This window comes from Psammomys obesus, unplaced genomic scaffold (genome assembly GCF_907164565.1).
Source record: "Psammomys obesus unplaced genomic scaffold, mPsaObe1.curated_primary_1811, whole genome shotgun sequence".
NCBI classification, from domain to species: Eukaryota; Metazoa; Chordata; class Mammalia; order Rodentia; family Muridae; genus Psammomys; species Psammomys obesus.
Genome location: NW_026596240.1, coordinates 3,440,276 through 3,465,200, shown reverse-complemented (window position 1 = coordinate 3,465,200; position 24,925 = coordinate 3,440,276). Strand labels below are relative to the sequence as shown.

Genomic DNA, 24,925 nt, shown 5'->3' with positions numbered 1-24,925 from the left:
ATGTATATATTCCATGAGAAAACATATGAGTAAAATTGTGGTTAGCAATGTGTGACACACAAATGGGTAAGTAGTGAGGCACTCAAATAAACTGAGGATATACAAACATCTTAGAAAAAGCTCAGAGACGATGTGTTATTTTTTTTTTTTTTGTAACAAAAACAATCTCACAGCATTTATTGTTAGTGGTAAGGGGCACTAAAACAATGCATATAAATGTCTCAGGCTGTTCTCAGCACAAAAAAATATCTTTAAAAACCGGATTTCCAAACACAACTTCTCCCGTGCTTGACCATTTCTAGTTGGATACACTTTGGAGCAGAGTAATATTATCTCCTTTTAGCATGATCCGACCCAGTTGTTTTCTTGACTTTGTTTTACAATGACTCTCTTCTGCATCATCTAATACAAGGTTCATGTACTCATCAAAGCCAATAATGCAGCCCTCTGTCCGCATATTCACTTGCTCATACAGCCACTCATCTTCAGATACTGGCAAAATAGATCTCAAATTCAGATGTGTTCTTCTTTTATTTTAATTTTTTACATTAATTAAATTTATTCACTTTATATCCCAGCTGTAGCCCCCTCCCTAATTTCCTCCCAATCTCAGCCTCCCTACCTCTTTTCCTTCCATGCCCCTCTCCAAGTTCACTGATAGGGTATATCCTCCTCCCCTTCCATCTGACCCTAGCATATCAGGTCTCATCAGAACTGGCTGCATTGTCTTCCTCTGTGGCCTTCTCACCTATCAGGGAAAGGTGGTCAAAGAGCCAGCCAATGTGTTCATATCAGAGATTGTCCCTGTTCCCATTTCTAGGGAACCCATGAAGAGACTGAGCTGCCATGGGCTACATCTGTGCAAGTGTTCTAGGTTATCTCCAGGCATGGTCGTTGGTTGGAGTATCAGTCTCAGGAAAGACCACTGGGCCTAGATTTTTTGATTCTGTTGCTCTCCTTGTGGAGCTCCTGTCCCCTCCAGGTCTTTGTAACTCCAACTTCTTTCATAAGATTCCCTGCACTCCGTCCAAAGTTTGACTATGAGTCTCATCATCAGCTTTACAACACGGCCTGATAGAGTCTTTCAGAGGCCCTCTGTGGTAGGCTCCTGTCCTGTTCCCTGTTTTTTCCCTCTTCCAATGTCCAGCCTGTTTGCCTTTCTGAGTGAGAATTGATCATCTTACTCTGTTCCTCCTTGCTTAGCTTCTTTAACTGTACGGATTTTAGTATGTTTATCCTGTATTATATGTCTAATATCTACTTATAAGTGAATATATACCATGTGTGTCTTTCTGCTTCTCGGATACCTCACTCAGAATATTCTTTTCTAGTTTCCACCATTTGCTTGCAAATTTCATAATTTCCTTGTTTTTAATTGCTGAGTAGTATTCCATTGTATAAATGTACCACACTTTCTGTGAGAGGCATCTGGGTTGTTTCCAGGTTCTGGCTATTACCAATAAAGTTGCTACAAATATGGTTGAGTAAATGTCCTTGTGTACTTGAGCATATTTTGGATATATGCCTAGATGTAGTATAGCTGGTTCTTAAGGAAGCACTATTCCTAATTGTCTGAGAAAGCACCAGATTGATTTCCAAAGTGGTTGTACAAGTTTACATTCCCACCAGCAGTGGAGGAGGGTTCCCCTTTCTCCACATCCTCTCCAGCATGCATTGTCACTTAAGTTTTTGATCTTAGCCATTCTGATAGGTGTAAGGTGAAATTTCAGTGTCATTTTGATTTGCACTTCCATGATGACTAAGGACATTAAGCATTTCTATTTTTTTGCATTTTAAATTTATTTTATTTTATTAATTACAGTTTATTCATTTTGTATCTGAGTTATAGCCTTCTCCCTAGTCCCCTTCCAATCCTACCCTCCTTCATCTTCTCCCGTGCCCCTCCCCAAGTCCACTGATAGGTGAAGTCCTCCTATAATTCTGTCTGATCCTAGTCTATCAGTTCTCATAAGGACTGGCTGCATTGTCTTCTTTTGTGGCCTGCTAAGGCTGTACCCTCCTAAGGTGTAGGTAATCAATAAGCCAGCCATTGAGCACATGTCAGAGATAATTCTTGTTCCCATTACTAGGGAACCTACATGGACACTGAGCTGCCATGGGCTACATCTGTGTAGAGCTTCTAGGTTATCTCCATGAATGGTCCTTGGTTAGAGTATCAGTCTCAGAAAAGATGGCTGTTCCCAGAACATTTCTTTAAGCGTTTCTCTACCATTTAATATTCCTCTATTGAGAATTCTCTGTTTAGCTCTGTATCCTGTTTTTTATATTGGATTACTTGATTTGTTGCTGTTTAACTTCTTGAGTTCTTTATATATATTGGATATTAACCCTCTGTCAGATATAGGGCTATTGAAGCCCCTTTCCCATCATGTAGGCTCTCATTTTGTTCTGACAACAGTATCCTTTGCTATACAGAAGCTTTTAACTTTCATGAGATCCCATTTATTGATTGTTGATCTTAGAGCATGTGTTGTTGTTCTGTTCAGGAAGTTATCTCCTGATCCAATTAATTCAAGGCTCTTCCCCACTTTTTCTTCTAACAGATTTAGTGTGTCTGGTTTTATGTTGATGTCTTTGATCAACTTGGACTTTAGTTTTGTGCTATTCAGCAATTAAAAACGAGGAAATCATGAAATTTTCAGGCAAATGCTGGAACTAGAAAAGCTCATCCTGAGTGAAGTATCTCCAAAGCAGAAAGACACACATGGTATACACTCTCTTATAAGTAGATATTAGAAATATAGTTTAGAATAAACACGCTAAAATCTAAAGAAGCTAAGCAAGAAGGAGGACCAGGGTAAGGTGATCAATCCTCACTCAGAAAGGCAAACAGGCTGAACATTGGAAGAGGGAATAAACAGGGAACAGGACAGGAGCCTACCACAGAGGGCCTCTGAAAGACTCTATCAGGCCGTGTATCAAAGCTGATGCTGAGACTCATAGCCAAACTTTGGACGGAGTGCAGGGAATCTTATGAAAGAAGTTGGAGTTACAAAGACCTGGAGGGGACAGGAGCTCCACAAGGACAGCAACAGAATCAAAAAATCTAGGCCCAGTGGTCTTTCCTGAGACTGGTACTCCAACCAACGACCATGCCTGGAGATAACCTAGAACACTTGCACAGATGTAGCCCATGGCAGCTCAGTCATGGGTTCCCTAGAAATGGGAACAGGGACAATCTCTGATATGAACACATTGGCTGGCTCTTTGACCACCTCCCCCTGATGGGTGAGAAGCCTTGCCAGGCCACAGAGGAAGACAATGCAGCCAGTCCTGATGAGACCTGATATGCTAGGGTCAGAGCGAAAGGAAGGAGGTCATCACATATCAGCGAACTGGAAAAGGGGCATGGGAGGAAATGAGGGAGAGAGGGTGGGATTGGAAGGGGCTGAGGGAGGAGGCTATAGTTTGGATACAAAGTGAATAAACTATAATCAATAAAAAATAAATAAATGAAAGAATTTGCAATGATGATTTTAAGAACTCTAAAGGAATTCAACTTGCAAAATAGTATCACAAAGAAAGATTTCTATTTTCAGGTGATATTATAAAAACATTCTTAAATTAATACTCTAATAACGAGGTTTACTTCTGATTGGTTTTATTTTCCTAGATAAGCAGTTAGGGATGCATTACTACAGACATTAGGTCAGATGCGATTGGTTAGCAGTGTTTGTGTGAATATTATTAATCTTACAGTAGTAGAGATAAGACGGTTGGTACCAAAATTACATCTAAAATGTCTATTTCCTGATTACTTTCTAAAATAGTTCCCCTCCAGGAATGATTTTGTTCTTATTTTTTAGAAGAATATGTTTTATTAAAATGAAGGTGACTCAAAATTTTATTTATTTTTTCCAATAAGAAATCATAAACATGTTCATATATACACATACACATATATAGTTTTATAGGTATAATTAGATACTATAGGTATAGATAAAAATAGTGATATATAGAAAACTAGATAGATGATAGTGATATCCAATTAACTCAAGACATAGCATATTTGAACAGGAAGTGTCCACATACAAGTGAAAATCAATTTATGTTTGTAAATCTTTATAAGATACTTAACAATTCTACTTTTAATTTCTCCACACTCACCTATTGATAAGTACATCAGCCAATACATTATGTATTCAGAGTTTGTGTGTGCATTTTGGTGCACAAAAAAAAAAAATCAATCATATATACATAGTGGAACTGGAAAAATATCTTTTCCTTAGTCATCCCCCATACAATTTTCTTGTCAGTACCTATTTTAATTACTGAAATAGTATTTTTTAAACTTTTATTAATTACACTTTATTCATTTTGTATCCCCCCATAAGCTCCTCCCTCCTACCCTCCCAGTTCCACTCTCCCCCCCTTTCTGCATGAAATGGTATTAATCATGAGCATTGCACTTAGATGTTGTGGGAGGGAGTATAAGTGGGAGTCAGAGCAGGTTCTAGATGAGCTGAAGAGAAGGCTAAGTGGCTAAGAGCACTTGCTGCTCTGCAGAGAGGAACAGAGTTTAGTTCTCAACACCCATGTCAGGTGACAACAGCCTCTAATTCCAGCTCATGCCTGTCTGGCCCCCTCTTCTGGCCTTTCTGAGCACCAGCCACAACATAGGTAGAAACACACATACTCATGCGTAAAAGTAAAATGGAGAGGGTGTTGAGTTAGTATGAATATGGAATTAGATATGAAGAAGTCCACAATAAAAGTTTTCTTCTTTGTTTTTGTTGTTGTTTACTTTTGTTTAATCATGGAACTATCTTTTAAAAACTTTGCATAACGTTTGGGGATCTTTAGGTGAGAGGAGAACTTGCCATAACATCTGTTAATTGTAAAAGGTAAAGTGAAATCACTCTAATTATTGTCTATTATGTGATTACTGCATTTATTATATTGTAAAAGGAGAATTTTAACCAAGTCTATCACAATAAATAGAAAATAATCATTACATTTCTTTTTGTTTCCTAATTGAGCAGATGGATATGAAGGAATGCCTCTGAGAATAAGAGAATCAGGGCACAATGTTCACACACACACACACACACACACACACACACACACACACACCAATTCAATATTGTTGAAGCTATCATTGCAGACATAGGAAGTTTTGTCAAATATAGAGGAAAAGACTCATAATCTTTGGTCATTTTTCTGAATTTATATTTCTGAATTTATTTAACTTTAGTTCATAGGTAATTATAACTAGTAAACATCATTAGGAGAAAGAAATTTGGTACACCCCACAAGAGAGAAATCATCATAACATATATAATGTAGTAAATATCTCCATAGTGATTTAGAAAGAATAAATTTTAATAATGGACACACCATGAGCAATTGAAAAATATAGATCTCATGTCATCAACTGATGAGCACCCATAATGTGTTCATTTCTGTGAATTAAGATAGATGACTATCCAGGAGCCTGACACAGAGGACCTCTGAAAAGCTCTGTCCTGCAGACTATCAATGCAGATCCTGAGACTTGTGGGCAACCTTTGGGCAGAGTGCAGGAAATCTTAGGAAAGAAGCGGGTAACATTAAGACATGGAGAGGACAGGAACTCCACAAAGAGAGCAACAGAAGCAAAAATCTGAGCACAGGGGTCTTTCCTGAGACTGATACTCCAACCAAGGACTATGCATGGAGATAACCTAAGACCCCTGCACAGATGTAGCCCATGGTAGTTCAGTGTCCAAGTGGGTTTCACTGTAATAGGAACAGAGACTGTCTCTGACATGAACTGATTGGCCTGTTCTTTAATTACCTCCCCCTGAGGGGGAAGCAGCATTACCAGGCCACAGAAGAAGACAATGCAGCCACTCCTGATGAGAGCTAATTGACTAGGATCAGAAGGAAGGAAAAGAAGACCTCCCCTATCAGTGGACTTGGGGAGGGTCATGCATGCAGAGAGTGGAGGAAGGGAGGGATTGGAACTGGAGGAGGGAGGGAACCACAGGGGGGATACAAAGTGAATAAAGTGTAATGAATAAATAATTTTAAAAAATCAAAAAAAAGATAGATGACTATCAGCGTAGGGGAAATTTCTAAGTCTGTTTCAGACAGCATGGGTATGTTGACTCAGTCGTATCTTCTTATTTTTGCCTAAGAGTAAAACAAAACCTGATTCTATATCCACTCTTGGTGTTTTTAGCTCTATGAATCCCATTTCGGCTAGCAATCTAGGATTTCTATTGTTATTATTATTATTACTATTACTATTTTTATTTACTATTTTTTGGGTTCTGTGACCACAACAGACAAACTGTACGGGTGGAAGTATACTTATTAGAACATGGTTCCAGAAGGTAGTCAGCTGTATTGACAGAAAAGGCAAAGAGGGTGTGGCATGGCTTCTCCCTTGTGGCAGATCAGAAAGCAAGAAGTATAGTAGGATCTAAGCATCTGAAACCTCTCTCTTGTACCTCAAAAGAAGAGTACAAATCCTTCCAGAAATAGCACCATTACAAGAGAATGTGATAATACAAAAGACACATCCACACATGATAGTAGTTGATTCCTAAATATATTACAAGTTTCTTTAATCATTTATTTTCTTAGGAGAGAATTTATTTTAATGTACAACTTCCAGTTATTGGCTGTAATAGCAGGAAAATCATAGCAGCATAGGCTTGAGGTAGTTGGTAAGATCACATCTGCAATTAAAAACATCAAAGAACACGTGTACTTACTCTTCAGTTTACTGTATCCACTCTTACACAGCCCAGGATTTTCTGTTTAGGGAATAGTGGCACCCAACTGTTCTGAATCTTCCCACATAAATCAATGTAATTAAGACAATTATTCACAAACGTTCCACCAGGCCACTTTATAAGTTGACAGTAAAACCCAACTATCACAGATCCTGAAATTCCATGCTATCATTTTTGAAATTCAAACATTCACATGATAGGCAAATTGCTGAAAATAGTTTCAAAATATTATATAAAATTAAGATATAAAAATTTTAAAAACATAAATTAAATATTCATGATTATGAAAATATTTTGAGCGACACTGTATACCTGCTTCTGTAGATCCAACCAAGCATGTTAATCATTTCTTTTTAATTGGTTGTGTGTGTTGGTGCCCCCAGATGCCAGTCAATTTTGTCTGATCCTCTGCATCTGGAGTTACAATATGTCCCACACTGGTGCTGGGAAACAAACTTTAATCCTGTGAGAACCAACCTGGTATTGTTTGGTTTGGTTTTTAACTTGGCAAGCCATCTTTTAAGCCTCATAGAGCCAATGGCATAATTTTTAAAGAAGTATATATTTTGAAGCATTAACTTATAATTTAGTGGACTAAAATACTTAAATCTTTATGAATTATATGTACATCAATTTTTAAAAATGATAAAATTATAACATGTATACATTTTTCAATGTTTTTTTGAAACCAAAAAGGTAGAAACTTATCTAAATCAAATAATCTGATTGTTTTTAAAGTTCATTTATTTGAACATATATTATGTTAATTTTTCAATTTTTATTGTAAGAATAGCACAAATAGAGGATTGCATAGAAAAGGAAAAATTTATCTTCAAAAAATTTCATTAAAAAACATTTATTACATATCATATAGTAGTGAAGTATATACTACTTATGACAAAAGCAATGGTCTTAACATTTTCTACTCTAATACTAATGTAAACTACTTAGTTAAACTTCATCTCTTTTAAAATTTTTTATTTAACTTATTAATTACACTTTATTCATTTTGTATCCCCCCATAAGCCCCTCCCTCCTCCCCTCCTGGTCCCACCCTCCCCCTCTTTCTGCATGCATGCCCCTCCCCAAGTCCATTGATAGGGGAGGTCCTCCTCTCCTTCTTTCTGATCTTAGTCTATTAGTTCTCATCAGAAGTGGCTGCATTGTCAGGGTTCTAGGTTATCTCCACAGATAGTCCTTGGTTGGAGTATGAGTCTCTGGGAAGTTCCTTGTGTTCAAATTTTCTTGTTCTGTTGCTCTCCTTGTGGAGTTCCTGTCCTCCAGCTCTTACTATTTCCCACTTCTTACATAAAATTCCATTCACTCTGCCCGTCAGTTCTGGCTACAGAGACCAAATATTAAATTCTATTTTTAGACTTAGTAACCCATGCTTACAAACCTCTTTAGTCTCCCATTGGCTAGCATTTGTTTTATGTCAAAAAAATCAATACAGTCATGCTGTTCTATAAAAACAAAATAACTGATTGATTATCCCAAATGAAATTATTGATAGGCAGGACAGGAGGGGGAAAGATAGTAGATTATTGAGAATTGATGCATATATCATTTTTATTGTGTATCTCTGTACTTGCATGTGTAATTTTTCTCTTTTTCTTTAGCTATTACATGTATAATACATATAGCTGCAGAAATACAAGCTGCCTTCTCCATTTAATGTTTTTTATATGCACATAATTTCAGGACCACTACTTGATCTTTGTGGTAGTTTGAATAAAAATGGCTCACAAAAAAACTATATTTGAATGCTTGGTCAGCAATTGGTAAACTATTTGAGAATTATTAGAAGGTGTAACTTGCTGAAGGAACTGTATCACTAGGGGTGGAATTTGAGGTTATCATTCTTTCACACTGCCCCCCCCCCCCTTGTGGCTAAGGTGTAAGCTCTCATCCATTGTTTAAGTACCATGCCTGCCTGTCTGCTGCCTGCTGTTACACATTTTACCATTATGTCATGGACTATAGTACCTTCTGGAACTGTGATCCCCAAATTAAATGTTTTATTTTCTTTCTTTCTTTCATATAAGTTGCTTTAGCCATTGTGTCATATCATGACAAGACAAAAATAACTAAGACAATAAACTAGAGTGCTCATTCCTGGGGAAAAATGATTCCTTTTCTCTTTCAGCAATTGTTAATTGTTTTCAGATTTTCACATATGTGTGGAGCTTTGTGAGAGTTTTCCTGTCCGTGTTTTCATGTCAACTAGTTGATGTTGTTCAGGTTTGTTTAGATCACCGTATTTCTGGGATGTCACATTTTCCATTTCCTTGTCATATATTAAACATACAATTTTGCAGCAGATACAATTGTCCTTTGGCTCTACCAATACATCTACACACACACATACACACATACATACATACACGTACACACACACACACACACACACACACACACACGCATGCACACAACACCATGATGTTCCCTGAGTCTTACATATAGGGTTTGTGTTGTAGCTTTATCAACTGAGGATGGGCACCCTAGGAAAACTCTTTCTTTGCGTATTGACTGGTTGTTATTTTCTGCAATGTTCTTCATTTGCTGCTTTGATAAGGGGGGAAAGATACACTTAATCTGTGGCTATACACATAAGTGAATGTCGCTGTAGCTTATACTAGCTTGTGAATGTCATCACAGTCGATTGTCCTCTGAGTTCCGTGTTCTCAGTTGTGTATGGAAGTCACTTAGCTCTTTTCTTTGAGCTAACCCAATTGAAAAAGGTCTCTCATTTGAATCCAGATCTCTCTGCTTTGGAAAGTCCAGTGAGCTAGCGTCTTCTAGGATATCTTAAGTGTCTTCTTTTACTCTGGAATTAAAGGTGGGTCACCATGCCTGCCCCGCATTTTCTTGGTTGATGGGGGTCCAAACTCCTATAAGCTTGCTTACACATCAAGTATTTTCCCCACTGAGGCATTCTCACAGCCCCTTGTTTTCTTTTTTATACTTCCTTTGTAAATCAGTTATGGTGTTGTGATCGTCTGTCAGTCATGAACCTCAACAGATGGAACATTTTACCTAGTCCATTACCATGTGTTCTGCCTGGGAAAAGAGAACTGTAGGATATTACATGTACCATTAAATTATGTTCAGAATGTATTGTCCATAATGCTATCATTCAGTCCCTTCCACCTATCATAATCTGGAGAAGAGTTTAGGAAAAATATAAACACTTCACCATTTAGAACAGATTCTTAGGTGCTGGTGCCCTGAAACTTAAAACAGTGTGAATAATGTAGCTAAGCTGCATCTATACTAATAATTTATTTGAGTAGTTTTCTACTAAATAAGAACTTATGAGGACAGGGGGAGCCAAAAAGGCAGCGCCGGGAGAGCACTTTGAGAAGCGGGACAGCACTCTCCGTGCAGCGACCAGGAGACTGAACTCTGGGCCCTAAAACAACAGCTATTGTGTTTCCCAGGTGAAGAGAGGCTCCCACGGTGTGGGAATCGGTCGGGTCCACTCTCGGCTGCCCAGCCAGAACCCAGAAGAGATCCCAGGTAACGCGGGCTTTGGGTCTCCAGGCTGGAGCCTCAAGCCTGCATGTCCCGATCACTTTCCCAGGCTGATTGGTGGGCACAAGGGTGCCTGAGACTGCGAGTCCCAGTCGCAAGAAAACCCCACAAGGAAGCAAAGTTGCGAGTCTGATCACGGGTCACCCAGTCTTTCCCTGGAAGTTCTCGCAGACCACGGATACCAGCCGCCATCACAACTGAGCTCCCGCTGCGAGGAGAGCTGCACGCCCAGCTCACTGGTACAGAGGAGCTGTGCGCCCCAGTGCAAGGAAACTGGGAACACCTGTCCGGAGAGGGACCCAAAGGGAAGGAAGAAACCGTGCTGGTTGGGTCACCTAGGCTTTGCCTGGGGAAAGTCTAGCAGACCACAGATCTCAAACAGGCGAGTACGCCCAGCCATCACAGATCCAGGCCCAAGCAGGGAGCACAGAGTTATTGGGAACCCAGCTCCCGCAGACTAGCAGGCAGGCCCATGCTCCGCCAGCCCAGAGGCCTGCTTTGTACCAACTACTCCTTACAGACAGAACTGTGTGCCCCAAGACACCAAAGTCTTAGAGTCACTGTCTGGAGAAACCCTCACAAGGAACAAGGAACAAAGCAAAGAGGATGGACTTAGGCAACCCAGTATATCCCCGGTAAAGGTACCACAGACTGACCCAACCCAGGGAACTGCTGTGCCCCAGATAGCCTGCTGTTACCAGGAAAGCAGTACTCAACCGCCACAGATTACCTCTTGGGTTCTGGGGCAGAGAGCCCCTACCTCAGACCTACAAAAGACCGAGAACCCTGAGATCAACCCCCAGATACTGCTCAAAGGGGCAAACAGTTATCCCTAACAAAACCAACCAAACCACGGGACACACAGGTTACAGCAGTTGATCACTAAATTTACAGCAAGAAACCCAGAAGGAGGGCAGCAGTCTCCAGGACTTCTCCCAGTGAGAGGAGAGCCCTCTTGACTAATCAGGACCATAGTTACCACCCAGGTCTCTATGCCTGAGGTGAGCTGTAGCAACTCCTGAAAAACACTGGCCATCCAGTGACTATACCCAAAAAGCTGAGAAGGCTTCCTTCAGGAAAAAGCATCTTCCTGCCAAAGGGATTCTCTCCACTACAAGAGTCCAGGAACAACCAGAAACTAACTTCAAACACCTAAGATAGTCCAATGGGTAGAGGACAGCGTAAAAGTTCAACCAAAAAAAGCCAGAGCAATATGGCATCTCCAGAACCCAGTTATCCAGGGACAAATAGCGCTAGATACCCCAGCATAATTGAAATTCAAGGAGATGACCTAACATCTATGCTCATGAAGAAGATAACAGAGGAAACAAATAAAATATGAAAAGAAATAGATTAAGCAGCAGCCAAACAGTTTGTGGCCTTTAGAGAGGAAATGCTTAAATCACTGAATGAAATAAATGACACAGAGGATTGTTCAAACAGCTGAAGGAATTGACAGAAAAACATGAAAATACAGTCAGACAGGTGAAGGAAACCAACAAAATAGCTCAAGACCTGACGATAGAATTGGAAAAATTAAAAAAAAACAACAACACACAAATGGAAGAAATTGTAGAGAGAAAGAACTTAGGGAAGAAAGCAGGAACTACAGAGGTTAGCATAACCAATAGGCTACAAGAAATGGAAGAAAGAATCTCAGGTGTGGAAGATACAATGGAAGAAATAGATGTATCTGTCAAAGAAAATGTTAAATCTAAAAAATTCCTGACACAGACCGTCCAAGAAATTCAAGACAACACAAAAAGACAAAACCTAAGAATAATAGGAATAAAGGAAAAAGAAGATTCCCTGCACCAAGGCGCAGAAAATAGTTTCAACAAAATCATTGAAGGAAATTTTCCCAACTTAAAGGAGAGGCCAATAAGAATACAACAGGCCTATAGGACACACAATAAATTAGACCAGAAAAGAAAATCCTCCCGCCACATAATAATCAAATCCGTAAGTATAGAGAACAAAGAAAAAATACTAAAAGCTGCAAGAGAAAAAGGCCAAGTAACATATAATGGCAAACCCATTAGAATCACACCTGACTTTTCAACAGAGACTATGAAAGTCAGAAGGGCCTGGACGGATATCATGCAGACCCTAAGAGAACACATATGTCAGCCCAGGCTACTATACCCAGAAAAACTCTCAGTTCTCATAGACAGAGAAAACAAAATATTCAAAGACAAAAACAAATTTCAACAATACCTACAAACAAATCCAGCATTACAGAACACACTAGAAGGGAAAATACAACCCAAGAAAACTAGCTACACTCAAGAAAACACAGGAAATAAATAATCTCACTACGGTAAAACAAAAAGCAACCAAGCACACAACCTCATGACCACAGCCAACATCAAATTCAAAGGATATAACAGCCACTGGTCATTAATTTCTATCAACATCAATGGACTTAATTCTCCAATAAAAAGACACAGACTAACAGAATGGATGTGTAAACAAAACCCAGCAATCTGTTGTATACAAGAAACACACCTAAGTCACAAAGATAGACATTACCTGAGGGTAAAGGAATGGAAGACGGCTTTCCAAGCAAATGGATGCAAGAAGCAAGCAGGAGTAGCCATTCTAATATCTGATAAAATAGACTTTCAACCAAAATTAATCAAAAGAGATAGAGAAGGACACTTCATACTCATCAAGTGAAAATTCCACCAAGAAGACATCACAATCCTGAACATCTATGCCCCAAAAACAAGGGCACCCACATTTGTGAAAGAAACATTGATAAAACTTAAACCACACATAGATCTCCGAACACTAATAGTGGGAGACTTCAACACCCCACTCTCAACAAAGGACAGGTCAACTAAACAGAAATTAAACAAAGAAACAATATCTCTAACAGAGGTCATGAATCAAATGGACCTAACAGGCATTTACAGAACTTTACACCCAAACACAAAAGAATTAAACTTCTTCTCAGCACGTCATGAAACCTTCTCCAAAATAGACCACATAGTTGGTCACAAAGCAAGCCTCAACAGATACAAGAAGATTGAAATAATCCCTTCTATCCTGTCAGATCACCATAGAATAATGCTGGACCTCAATAACAACAGAAATAGCAAAAAGCCTACATATACATGGAAACTGAAGAACTTGCTACTAAAAGACAGCTGGGTCAGGGAAGAAATAAAGAAAGAAATTAAAATCTTCCTAGAACTCAATGAAAATGAAGACATAACATACCCAAACTTGTGGGTCACAATGAAGGCAGTGCTAAGAGGAAAGTTCATAGCACTAAGTGCCTTCAAGAAGAAATTCGAGATAGTTCATTCAAGCAACTTAATGGCTTACTTAAAAACCCTAGAAAAAGAAGAAGCAGACACACAAAAAAGGAGTAGATGGATGGAAATAATCAAACTCAGGGCTGAAATCAATCAATTAGAAACAAATAAAACAATTCAAAGAATCAATGAAACCAAGAGCTGGTTCTTTGAGAAAATCAACAAGATCGAGAAACCCTTAGCCAAGCTAACTAAAAGGCAGAGAGACACCACCCAAATCAACAAAATCAGAAATGAAAAGGGGGAGATAACTACAGACACTGAGGAAATCCAAACAATCATTAGGACTTACTTCAAAAGTCTATATGTCACTAAATTTGCAAATCTAAACGAAATGGACAATTTTCTTGATCGATTTGACTTACCAAAGCTGAATCAGGACCAGGTAAATCAATTAAATAGTCCTATATCCCCCAAAGAAATAGAAGCAGTCATCAAAAGTCTCCCAACCAAAAAGAGCCCAGGACCAGATGGCTTCAGCACAGAATTCTACCAGACCTTCAAAGAAGAGCTAACACCAATTCTCTTCAAACTATTCCACAAAATAGAAACAGAAGGAACATTACCAAACTCATTCTATGAAGCCACAGTCACCTTGGTACCTAAACCTCACAAAGACTCAACAAAGAAAGAGAATTTCAGGCCAATCTCCCTTATGAACATTGATGCAAAAATACTCAACAAAATACTTGCAAACGGAATACAAGAACACATCAAAGATATCCACCATGACCAAGTAGGCTTCATCCCAGGGGTGGTTCAATATACGGAAATTCATCAATGTCATCCACCATATTAACAAACTGAAAGAAAAAAACCACATGATAATCTCCCTAGATGCTGAAAAAGCATTTGACAAAATCCAACATCCATTCATGTTTAAAGTATTGGAGAGATCAGGGATACAAGGCACATATCTAAACTTGTTTATCTATTTTTACTATCTAAACATAGTAAAGGCGATATACAGCAAGCCTATAGCCAACATCAAACTGAACAGAGAGAAACTTAAAGCAATCCCACTGAAATCAGGGACAAGACAAGGTTGCCCACTCTCTCCATATCTCTTCAACATAGTGCTGGAAGTTCTTGCTAGAGCAATAAAACAGTTGAAGGAGATCAAGGGGATACAAATTGGAAAGGAAGAAGTCAAATTATAACTATTTGCAAATGATATGATATTATACGTGAGTGACCCCAAAAACTCTACCAGGGAACTCCTACAGCAGATAAACACCTTCAGCAAAGTGGCAGGATACAAAATTAACTCAAAAAAATCAGTAGCCCTCCTGTATACAAAAGACAAAAGGGCTGAGAAAGAAATTAGGGAAACAACACCCTTCACAATAGCCACAAATGACATAAGGTACCTCAGAGTAACCCTAACCAAGAAAGTCAAAGACTTGTATGAAAAAAAAATTCAAGTCTCTGAAGAAAGAATTAGAAGAAGATATCAGAAGATGGAAAGATCTCCCATGCTCATGCCTTGGCAGGATTAACATAGTAAAAATGGCCATCCTACCAAAAGAAATCTACAGATTCAATGCAATTCCCATCAAATTACGAACACAATTCTTTACAGACCTGGAAAGAAAAATTCTCAACTTCATATGGAATAACAAGAAACCCAGAATGGCTAAAACAATTCTCTACAATAAAAGATCTTCTGGAGGTATCTCCATCCCTGATCTTAAGTTGTACTATAGAGCAACAGTTATAAAAACTGCATGGTACTGGCATAGAAACAGAATGGTGGATCAATGGAACCGAACAGAGGACCCAGAAATAAACCCACACACTTACGGACACCTGATCTTTGACAAAGATGCCAAAACCATACAATGGAAAAAAGATAGCATCTTCAACAAATGGTGCTGGTCCAACTGGATGTCTACATGTAGAAAAATAAAAATTGATCCATACTTATCACCCTGCACAAAACTGAAGTCCAAGTGGATCAAAGACCTCAACATAAAAGCAGACACATTAAATCGGCTAGAAAAAAAAGTGGGGAATACCCTAGAACTCATTGGTACAGGAGAAAACTTCCTGAACAGAACACCAACAGCTCAGGCTCTAAGAGCAACAATCAATAAATGAGACCTCATGAAATTGAAAAGCTTATGTAAAGCAAAGGACACCGTCATCAAAAGAAAGCGACTGCCTACAGATTGGGAAAGAATCATCACCAACACTTTATCTGACAGAGGACTCATATCCAGTATATATAAAGAACTAAAGAAGCTGAAAAGCAGCAAACCAAGTAATCCACTTAAAAAATGGGGAACAGAGCTAAAGAGAGAATTCTCTGTAGAGGAATATCAAATGGCAGAGAAGAACTTAAAGAAATGTTCAACCTCATTAGCCATTAGGGAAATGCAAATCAAAACAACCCTGAGATTTTTACCTTACACCCATCAGAATGGCCAAGATGAAAAACTCAAGTGACAACACATGCTGGAGAGGTTGTGGAGAAAGGGCAACCCTTCTCCACTGCTGGTGGGAATGTAAACTTATAAAACCACACTGGAAATCAATCTGGTGCCTTCTCAGACAAGTAGGAATAGTGCTTCCCCAAGATCCAGCCATACCACTCCTAGGCATATATCCAAAAGAGGCTCAAGTACACAAAAAGGACATTTGCTCAACCATGTTTGCAGCAGCTTTATTTGTAATAGCCAGAAGCTGGAAACAACCCAGATGCCCCTCACCTGAAGAATGGATGCAGAAATTGTGGTACATCTACACAATGGAATATTACTCAGCAATGAAAAATAAGGAAATCATGAATTTGCAGGTAAATGGTGGGACCTGGAAAGGATCATCCTGAGTGAGTTGTCCCAGAAGCAAAAAGACACACGGTATATACTCACTCATATAGACATACAACATAGGACAAACCCACTAAAATCTGTGCATCTAAAGAAACTAAGCAAGAGAGAGGACCCTAACTAAAATGTCAATCCCCATCCTGAAAGGTAAAGAGGATGGACATCAGAAGAAGAAGAAAACAGGAAACAACCTAGGAACCCTCTACAGAGGGCCTCTGAAAGCCTCTGCCCTGCAGACTATCAAAGCAGATGCTGAGTCTGATGGCCAACTGATGGGCATAGTGAATGGAATTTTATGTAAGAAGTGGGAAATAGTAACAGCTGGAGAGGACAGGGTCTCCAAAAGGAGAGCAACAGAACAAGAAAATTTGAACACAGGGAACTTCCCAGAGACTCATACTCCAACCAAGGACTATTCATGGAGATAACCTAGAACCCCTGCACAGATATAGCCCATGGCAGTTCAGTGTCCAAGTGGGTTACATAATAATGGGAAGAGGGACTGCCTCTGACATAATCAGATTGGCCTGCTCTTTGATCACCTCCCCCTGAGGTGGGAGCAGCCTTACCAGGCCACAGTAGAGGACATTGCAGTCACTTTTGATGAGAACTGATAGACTAAGATCAGAAAGAAGAGGAGAACCTCCCCTATCAGTGGACTTGGGGAGTGGCATGCATGCAGAAAGGGGAGGGAGGGTGGGATTGGGAGGGGAGGAGAGAGGGGCTTATGGGGGAATAAAAAATGAATAAAGTGTAATTAATAAAAAAAGAACTTATGTAAAATATTATAGGTTAATTGTTTCCTTATTCACAGTTAACAAATTTATATGTTATTTCCCAGTATTCAAGGATTCTGAAGTGAGAAAAATAAATAAATAAATATTGAATATCTTGCCATTTTACACATATAAAAAAATATCTCCTTCCAAAGGAGCTTTTATTTTATAATTCTGTTTGTCTGTCTCTGCCTCTTTATCTGTCTGTGTATGTACTATATATCCATCCATCAGTCATATATATATATATATATATATAATCAACATTAGTGTATATATAATCACCATTACTGTCTGAGCCCCTTGGTATCTCACTTTTAGTATATTAACACATGGTATTTGTCCTTCAGCATTTACTGTGATGAAAAATTCTCAAACCCTATAAAAAGCTTCAGGGATTTTTTTGTCAATGCCAATATTTATGTAAAACATCACTGCTGCTGACTGCAAGGAAGAATTGATTGTGAGAAACTGGATAAAGAAAAACAGTTCATCAGTGTGCATGCCAATTTATGTTTCCAGAATTGTGGTCAGCTTTTTAGTGGTTCTGTACAAGTGTGTAGTGGTTGCACTGCAGACTGATGAACAGTCTCCAATATCAAATAATTCATATTAATATAATAATAGTAACTTGATTTTCAGTTGGCATCTATGCATATGCAGATATTAGCATGCACAGAAATTTGATAATCTCTGTGTGCATTTTTATGTAGAATTGTATTGCTTTAAAGACAGTAAAAGCTACAAAACAATTGGGATGCACGTAACTGATGAAATGAATTATCTGTAGTATTTACTTAACTATGTAATGATTAACAAGATTTAAGGAATATGTATAAAATTTATTTTTCATTGAAACATGATTGGTTTCTTTCTAGGGAGTAAAATTTATCCAAAATTCTTTCCAAAGATCATTTTACTTGCTTGTATTTACCCTTTTTAATTTATTTGTTTTTATTAGTTATACTTTATTCACTTTATATCCCAGCTGTAGCCCACTCTGACATCTCTCCCAACCCTGCCCTTCCTTACTCCTCTCCTCCAATGCCCTTCTCCAAGTCCACTGATAGGGGAGGCTGACCCAAGCCTATCAAGTCTCATCAGGACTGGCTGCATTGTCTTCCTCTGTGGCCTAGTAAGGTTGTTCCCACAATCAGGTGGACGTGATCAAAGAGGCAGGCGGTGATCTCCTGTCAGAGACAGTCCCTGTTCCCATTACTAAGGAACCTCCTTGGACACTGAGCTCCCATGGGCTACATCTGTGCAGGGGTTCTAGGTTATCTCCATGCATGGTCGTTGGATGGAGTATCTCTGAAAAGACTCCTGTGCCCATTTTTTTTTCTCTCTCCTTGTGGAGTTCCTATCCCCTCCAGGTCTTTCAATCTCCCTCTTCGTTCGTAAGATTCCCTGCACTCTGCCCAAAGTTTGGCTATGAGTCTCAGCATCAGCTTTGATACATTGCTGGGTAGAGCCTTTCAGAGGCCCTCTGTGGTACCTCCTGTCCTGTTCCCTGTTTTCTCCCTGTTCTGATGTCTGTCCCATTTGCTTTTCTGAGTGATGCAACAAAATTTACCAACAATAACAGCAAACTTGCAATACTATCAAAAAGAATTTTAGAAAAATGAAAATCACATAAAATGAAAATTTTTGCTATATAATTTATCCAGACATCAAGAAGTATTAGGGAAAGACCTCAAGAACTCAAACCTCAATTCCTGTATCCATTCCTCAGTTGAGGGGCATTTGGGCTGTTTCCAGGTTCTGGCTATTACAAATAAAGCTGCTACAAATATGGTTGAGTAAATGTCCTTGTGTACTTGAGCATATTTTGGATATATGCCTAAGTGTACTATAGCTGGATCTTAAGGAAGCACTATTCCTAACTGTCTGAGAAAGCACCAGATTGATTTCCAAAGTGGTTGTACAAGTTTACATTCCCACCAGCAGTGAAGGAGGGTTCCCCTTTCTCCACAACTTCTCCAGCATGTGTTGTCACTTGAGTCTTTGATCTTAGCCATTTTGATGGGTGTAAGGTGGAATCTCAGGGTAGTTTTGATTTGCATTTCCCTGATGACTAAGGACATTGATCATTTCTTTTAAGTGTTTCTCTGCCATTTGATATTCCTCTATCGAGAATTCTCTGTTTAGCTCTGTTCCCCATTTTTTAATTGGATTACTAGATTCCTTGCTTTTCAACTTCTTTAGTTCTTTATATATACTATTTATATGTATATATATACTATTTATATATACAGGATATTAGCCCTCTGTCAGATATAGGGTTGGTAAAGATCCTTTCCCAATATGTAGTAGTCTTTTTTTTCTGATGACAGTGTCCTTTGCTTTACAGAAGCTTTTCAGTTTCACGAGACCCCATTTCTTGATCTTTGCTCTTAGAACCTGTTGGTGTTCTGTTCAGGAAGTTGTCACCTATGCCAATGAGTTCAAGGCTCTTTCCCACTTTTTCTTCTAACAGGTTTAATGTGTCTGGTTATATATTGAGCTCTTTGATCCACTTGGACTTTAGTTTTATGCAGGGTGATAAGTATGTATCTATTTGCATTTTTCTACATGTAGACATCCAGTTAGACCAGTACCATTGTTGAAGATGCTATCTTTTTACCATTGTATGGTTTTGACCCAGATGCCCCTCATCTGAGGAATGGATACAGAAATTGTGATACATATACCCAGTGAAATATCACTCAGCAATAAAAAACATGGAAATCATGAAATTTGCAGGTCAGTAGTGGGAACTGGAAAAGATCATCCTGAGTGAGCTGTCCCAGAAGCAGAAAGACACACACACAGTATATACTCACTCATATAGACATATAATACAGGATAAACCTACTAAAATCTGTACACCTAAAGAAAACAATTAAGAGGGAGGACTTTTGCAAAATGCTCAATCCCCATCCCGAAAGGCAAAGAGGATGGACATCAGAAGAAGGAGAAAATAGGGAACAAGTCAGGAGCCTGACACAGAGGGCCTCTGAAAGGCTCTGCCCTGCAGGCTATTAAAGCAGATGCTGAGACTTATGGGCAACCTTTGGGGAGAGTGAAGGGAATCTTATGAAAGAAGTGGGAAATAGTAAGGTCTGGAGAGGACAGGAACTCCACACGGAAAGCAACAGAAACTAAAAATCTGAGCACAGGGGTCTTTCCTGAGACTGGCACTCCAACCAAGTACCATGCATGGAGACAACCTAGAATCCCTGCATAGATGTAGCCCATGGCAGTTCAGTGTCCAAGTGGGTTCCATAGTAATGGGACAGGGACTGCCTCTGACATGAACTGATTGGCCTGCTCTTTGATCACCTTACCCTGAGGGGTGAGCAGCCTTACCAGGCCATGGAAGAAGACAGTGCATCCACTCCTGATGAGATCTGGTAGACTAGGAGCAGAAGGAAGGAGAGGAAGACCTCCCCTATCAGTGCACTTAGGGAGGAGCATGCATGGAGAAGGGAGGGATTGTGAAGGGAGGAGGGAGAGAGCTACAGGGGGGATACAAAGTGAATAAAGTGTAATTACTAAAAAATTTTTAAAAAGAATAAAAATAAAAATAAAAGAACTCAAACCCAATTGCCCCACATTCCTTTTTGATACTGGGCTTACCTTCTTACCTTAGTCATAAAACCTAGTCTTGTAGGACAAGATGGCAGCACCAGGAGAACACTGCATCTGAGGAGCAGTACATTTTCCATACAGCGACCAAGACACTGAATTCTGGGCCCTAAAACAACACCAATAGTGTTTCCCAGGTGAAAGGAAACCCCCATGGTGTGGGAACCAGTCAAGTCTACTCTCAGGTCACCCAGCCAGAACCTGGAAGTGTTCCAGGGTCGCACAGGCAGTAGGTGGCCAGACCAGAGCCACACGCCTGCATGTCCTGATCACCTTCCCAGGCTGAATGGTGGGCACAAAAACACCAGAAACTGAGAGTTCCAGTCGTGAGGAAAACTCACAGGAAGGAAGGAAACAAGACTGGAGACAAGTCAACCCATTCTTTTCATGGAAAAGGTCTCTCAGAATGGCGGGTCCAAGCTGCCATCACTGAACTGGGCTCCATCTGCAAGCACAGAGAATTGCTGTGTGCCCAGCTCTTCATCACAGACAGAGCTGTGCACCCCAGGGCAACAGGGACTGGGAGTCCCTGTCGAGGACTCCACAGGAAAGGAAGGAAATGGGAACAGACTTAGGCCACCAAGTATATCACTGGAAAAGTTCCCACAGTTTGGCCCAACCCAGGGACCTGCTGTGCACCAGGTAGCCTGTTGCTACCAAGAGAGTATTACTCACCTGCCACAGATTACCACGTGGGTACTGGGGCACAGAACCCCAACCTCAGACCAACAGAAGACTGGGATCCCCAAGATCAACTCCCAGACACTGCTCCAAGGGGCAACCAGTTATCCTGAAAAAAAACTGACCAAACCACAGGACAGCCAGGTTACAGCAACAGCTCACTAAATTTACATCAAGAAACCCAGAAGCAGGGCAGTTGTCTCCAGAACTTCTCCAGGTTAGAGAGGAGTCCTCTTGACTAACAAGGATCACAGTTACTGCTCAGGTCTGCACGCCCCGGGGTGAGCTGTGGCAACTCCTGAAAAACTCCATCCATTCACTGACCATACCCAAAAAGGTGAGGAGGCTTCCTTCAGGAAAAAACATTTTCCTGTCAAGGGTATTCTCTCCACCACAGGATTCCAGGAACCACCAGAAACTAACACCCAACATCTAAGATAGCCCAATGAATAGAGGGCAGCGTAAAAGTTCAACCAACAAGGGACAGAGCAATATGGCATCTCCAGAACCCACTTATCCAGGGGCAAGTAGCCCTGGACACCCCAGCATTGATGAAATTCAAGAAGATGACCTAACATCTATGCTCATGAAGAGGATAACAGAGGAAACAAATAAAATGCATAAACACTTAGAGGTAGATAAAAAACAAACAGATTATGGCCATCCATAAAGAAATAGAAGAAGATAGAGAAAAACAGATTATGGCCATCCGTAAAGAAATACAGGAAGTTGCAGCCAAACAGTTTGTGGCCTTTAGAGAAGAAATACTTAAATCACTGAAAAAAAAAAAAAAATAAAAGAAACAGAGGACTGTTCAAACAAACAACTGAAGGAATTGAAGGAAAATACAATCAGACAGGTGAAGGAAATCAACAAAATGGCTCAATATCTGAAGATAAAATTGGAAAAATTAAAGAAAACACAAGTGGAGGAAATTGGGGAGAGAAAGAACTTAGGGAAGAAAACATGAACTGCAGAGGTAAGCATAACCAACAGACTACAAGAGATGGAAGAAAGAATCACAGGTGTGGAAGATACAATGGAAGAAATAGATGTATCTGTCAAAGAAAATGTTAAATCTAAAAAATTCCTGACACAGACCGTCCAAGAAATTCAAGAAAACATAAAAAGACAAAACCTAAGAATAATAGGAATAGAGGAAAAAGAAGATTCCCTCCTACAAGGAGCAGAAAAATATTTTCAACAAAATCACTGAAGAAAATTTTCCCAACTTAAAGGAGAAGCCAAACACCCCATAAATGAGACCAGAAAAGAAAATTCTCCTGCCACATAATAATCAAAACAGTAAGTATACAGAACAAAGAAAAAATACTAAAAGCTGCAAGGGAAAAAGACCAAGTAACACATAGTGGCAAACCCATCAGAAAAACACCTGATTTTTCAACAGAGACTATGAAAGCCAGAAGGGCCTGGATGGATATCATGCAGACCCTAAAAGAACACAGATGTCAGCCTAGGCTACTATACCCTGCAAAACTCTCAGTCCTCATAGACGGAGAAAACAAGATATTCAATGACAAAAACAAATTTCAACAATACCTACACACAAATCCAGCATTACAAAAGACACTAGAAAGGAAAATACAACCCCAAAAAACCAGCTACATTCAAGAAAACACAGGAAATAATTAACCTCACTACCGTAAAAAAAAAAAAAAAAAAAAAGCAACCAAGCACACAAACTCATGACCACAGCCAACATCAAAATCAAAGGATCTAACACCCACTGGTCATTCATCTCTCTCAACATTAATGGACTCAGTTCTCCAATAAAAAGACACAGACTAACAGAATGTATGCTTAAACAAGACCCAGCAATCTGTTGCATACAATAAACACACCTAAGTCACAAAGATAGACATTACCTGAGAGTAAAGGGTTGGAAGATGGCTTTCCAAGCAAATGGACGCAAGAAGCAAGCAGGAGTGGCCATTCTAATATCTGAAAAAATAGACTTTCAACAAAAATTAATCAGAAGAGATGGGGAAGGACACTTCATACTCATCAAGGGAAAGTTCCACCAGGAAGACATCACAATCCTGAACATCTATTCCCCAAATTCAAGGGCACCCATATTTGTAAAAGAAACATTGATAAAACTTAAACCACACATAGATCCCCACACATTAATAGTGGGAGACTTCAACACCCCACTCTCAAAAAAGGACAGGTCAACTAAACAGAAATTAAACAAAGAAACAATGTCTCTGAGAGGTCATGAATCAAATGGACCTAACAGACATTTACAGAACCTTGCACCCAAACATAAAAGAATTTAGCTTCTTTTCAGGAACTCATGGAACCTTCTCCAAAATAGACCATATAGTGGGTCACAAAGCAAGCCTCAACAGATACAAGAAGATTGAAATAATCCCTTGTATCCTATCTGATCACTATGGAATAAAGCTGGAACTCAACAACAGCAGAATTAGCAAAAAGCCTACACACACATGGAAACTGAACAACTTGCTACTAAATGACAGCTGGGTCAGGGAAGAAATAAGGAAAGAAATTAAAGTCTTCCTAGAACTCAATGAAAATGAAGGCACAACATACACAAACTTGTGGGACACAATGAAAGCATTGCTAAGAGGAAAGTTCATAGCACTAAGTGCCCTCAAGAAGAAATTCGAGACAGCTCATTCAAGCAACTTAATGGCTCACTTAAAAACCCTAGAAAAAGAAGAAGCAGACAGACCCAAGAGGAGTAGATGGCTGGAAATAATCAAACTCAGGGCTGAAATCAATCAATTAGAAACAAATAAAACAATTCAAAGAATCAATGAAACCAAGAGCTGGTTCTTTGAGAAAAGCTGTAAATTACAGCTTGGAGCACTATAACTTATGTTTCCATTGGTAACATTGTAGTAATTAGACTAACAATTTTCAGTTTCTAAATTAAAAAACAATTTTAGGGAAAATAGGTTTTTTTCTTGGTATATGTCTCCTGGTAGGTTCCGTATGCACCAGTGGATTTCTCACAGCCAACTCTATATAGTCAGAACTAACTAGACTCGGGTACTATTAATAATAACTAAAGAAGATGAGAGGGAGACATGTTAAGTAAATTCTTGAAGAAACTGAAGAGAGGTAATGAGGATAGTAAGATTAAAATAATAAATTGTATATGTGTATGAATTTTTCAAAGAAAGATAAAATATTTTAAAAAATATAAAAAAATACTACTTTGCCTATCAGCTTTTCAGCTCCTTTTTGGTCAGAAATTTTCTCTCACTCAGTTGGCAACCATTTTGCGCCTATTGTAGTAATTAAATTAAGTAATAATCATTTAACAATTACTTAATAAACCTTTCACTGCTGTTACAAACATTCTGTTTATAAAGGGATTGTGAGATATAGTTCTTTCAGACTGATGCAACAGGTATCTG

General features: G+C 39.2%; 1 protein-coding gene across 1 annotated transcript; it reads right to left on the bottom strand.

Annotated features, from left to right (window-relative positions):
* Positions 1-256: 256 nt before the first annotated feature.
* Positions 257-4,156, bottom strand: LOC129668390 (small nuclear ribonucleoprotein E-like). Its single transcript, XM_055596381.1, has 2 exons — positions 4,129-4,156; positions 257-492 (listed from the first exon to the last, which is right to left on the bottom strand). Exons 1-2 carry the CDS (start codon positions 4,154-4,156, stop codon positions 299-301), a joined length of 222 nt encoding a protein of 73 aa, XP_055452356.1. The 3' UTR covers positions 257-298.
* Between the last annotated feature and the right edge of the window lie 20,769 nt (positions 4,157-24,925).

Bases quoted from the DNA above. Each gene is read 5' to 3' on its own strand.
- LOC129668390 (XM_055596381.1), bottom strand. From the start codon at position 4,156: ATGTATTGGCTGATGTACTTATCAATAG. The intron at 493-4,128 runs GTGAGTGTGGAG...CTATTTTGCCAG, and splicing joins GCTGATGTACTTATCAATAG to TATCTGAAGATGAGTGGCTG.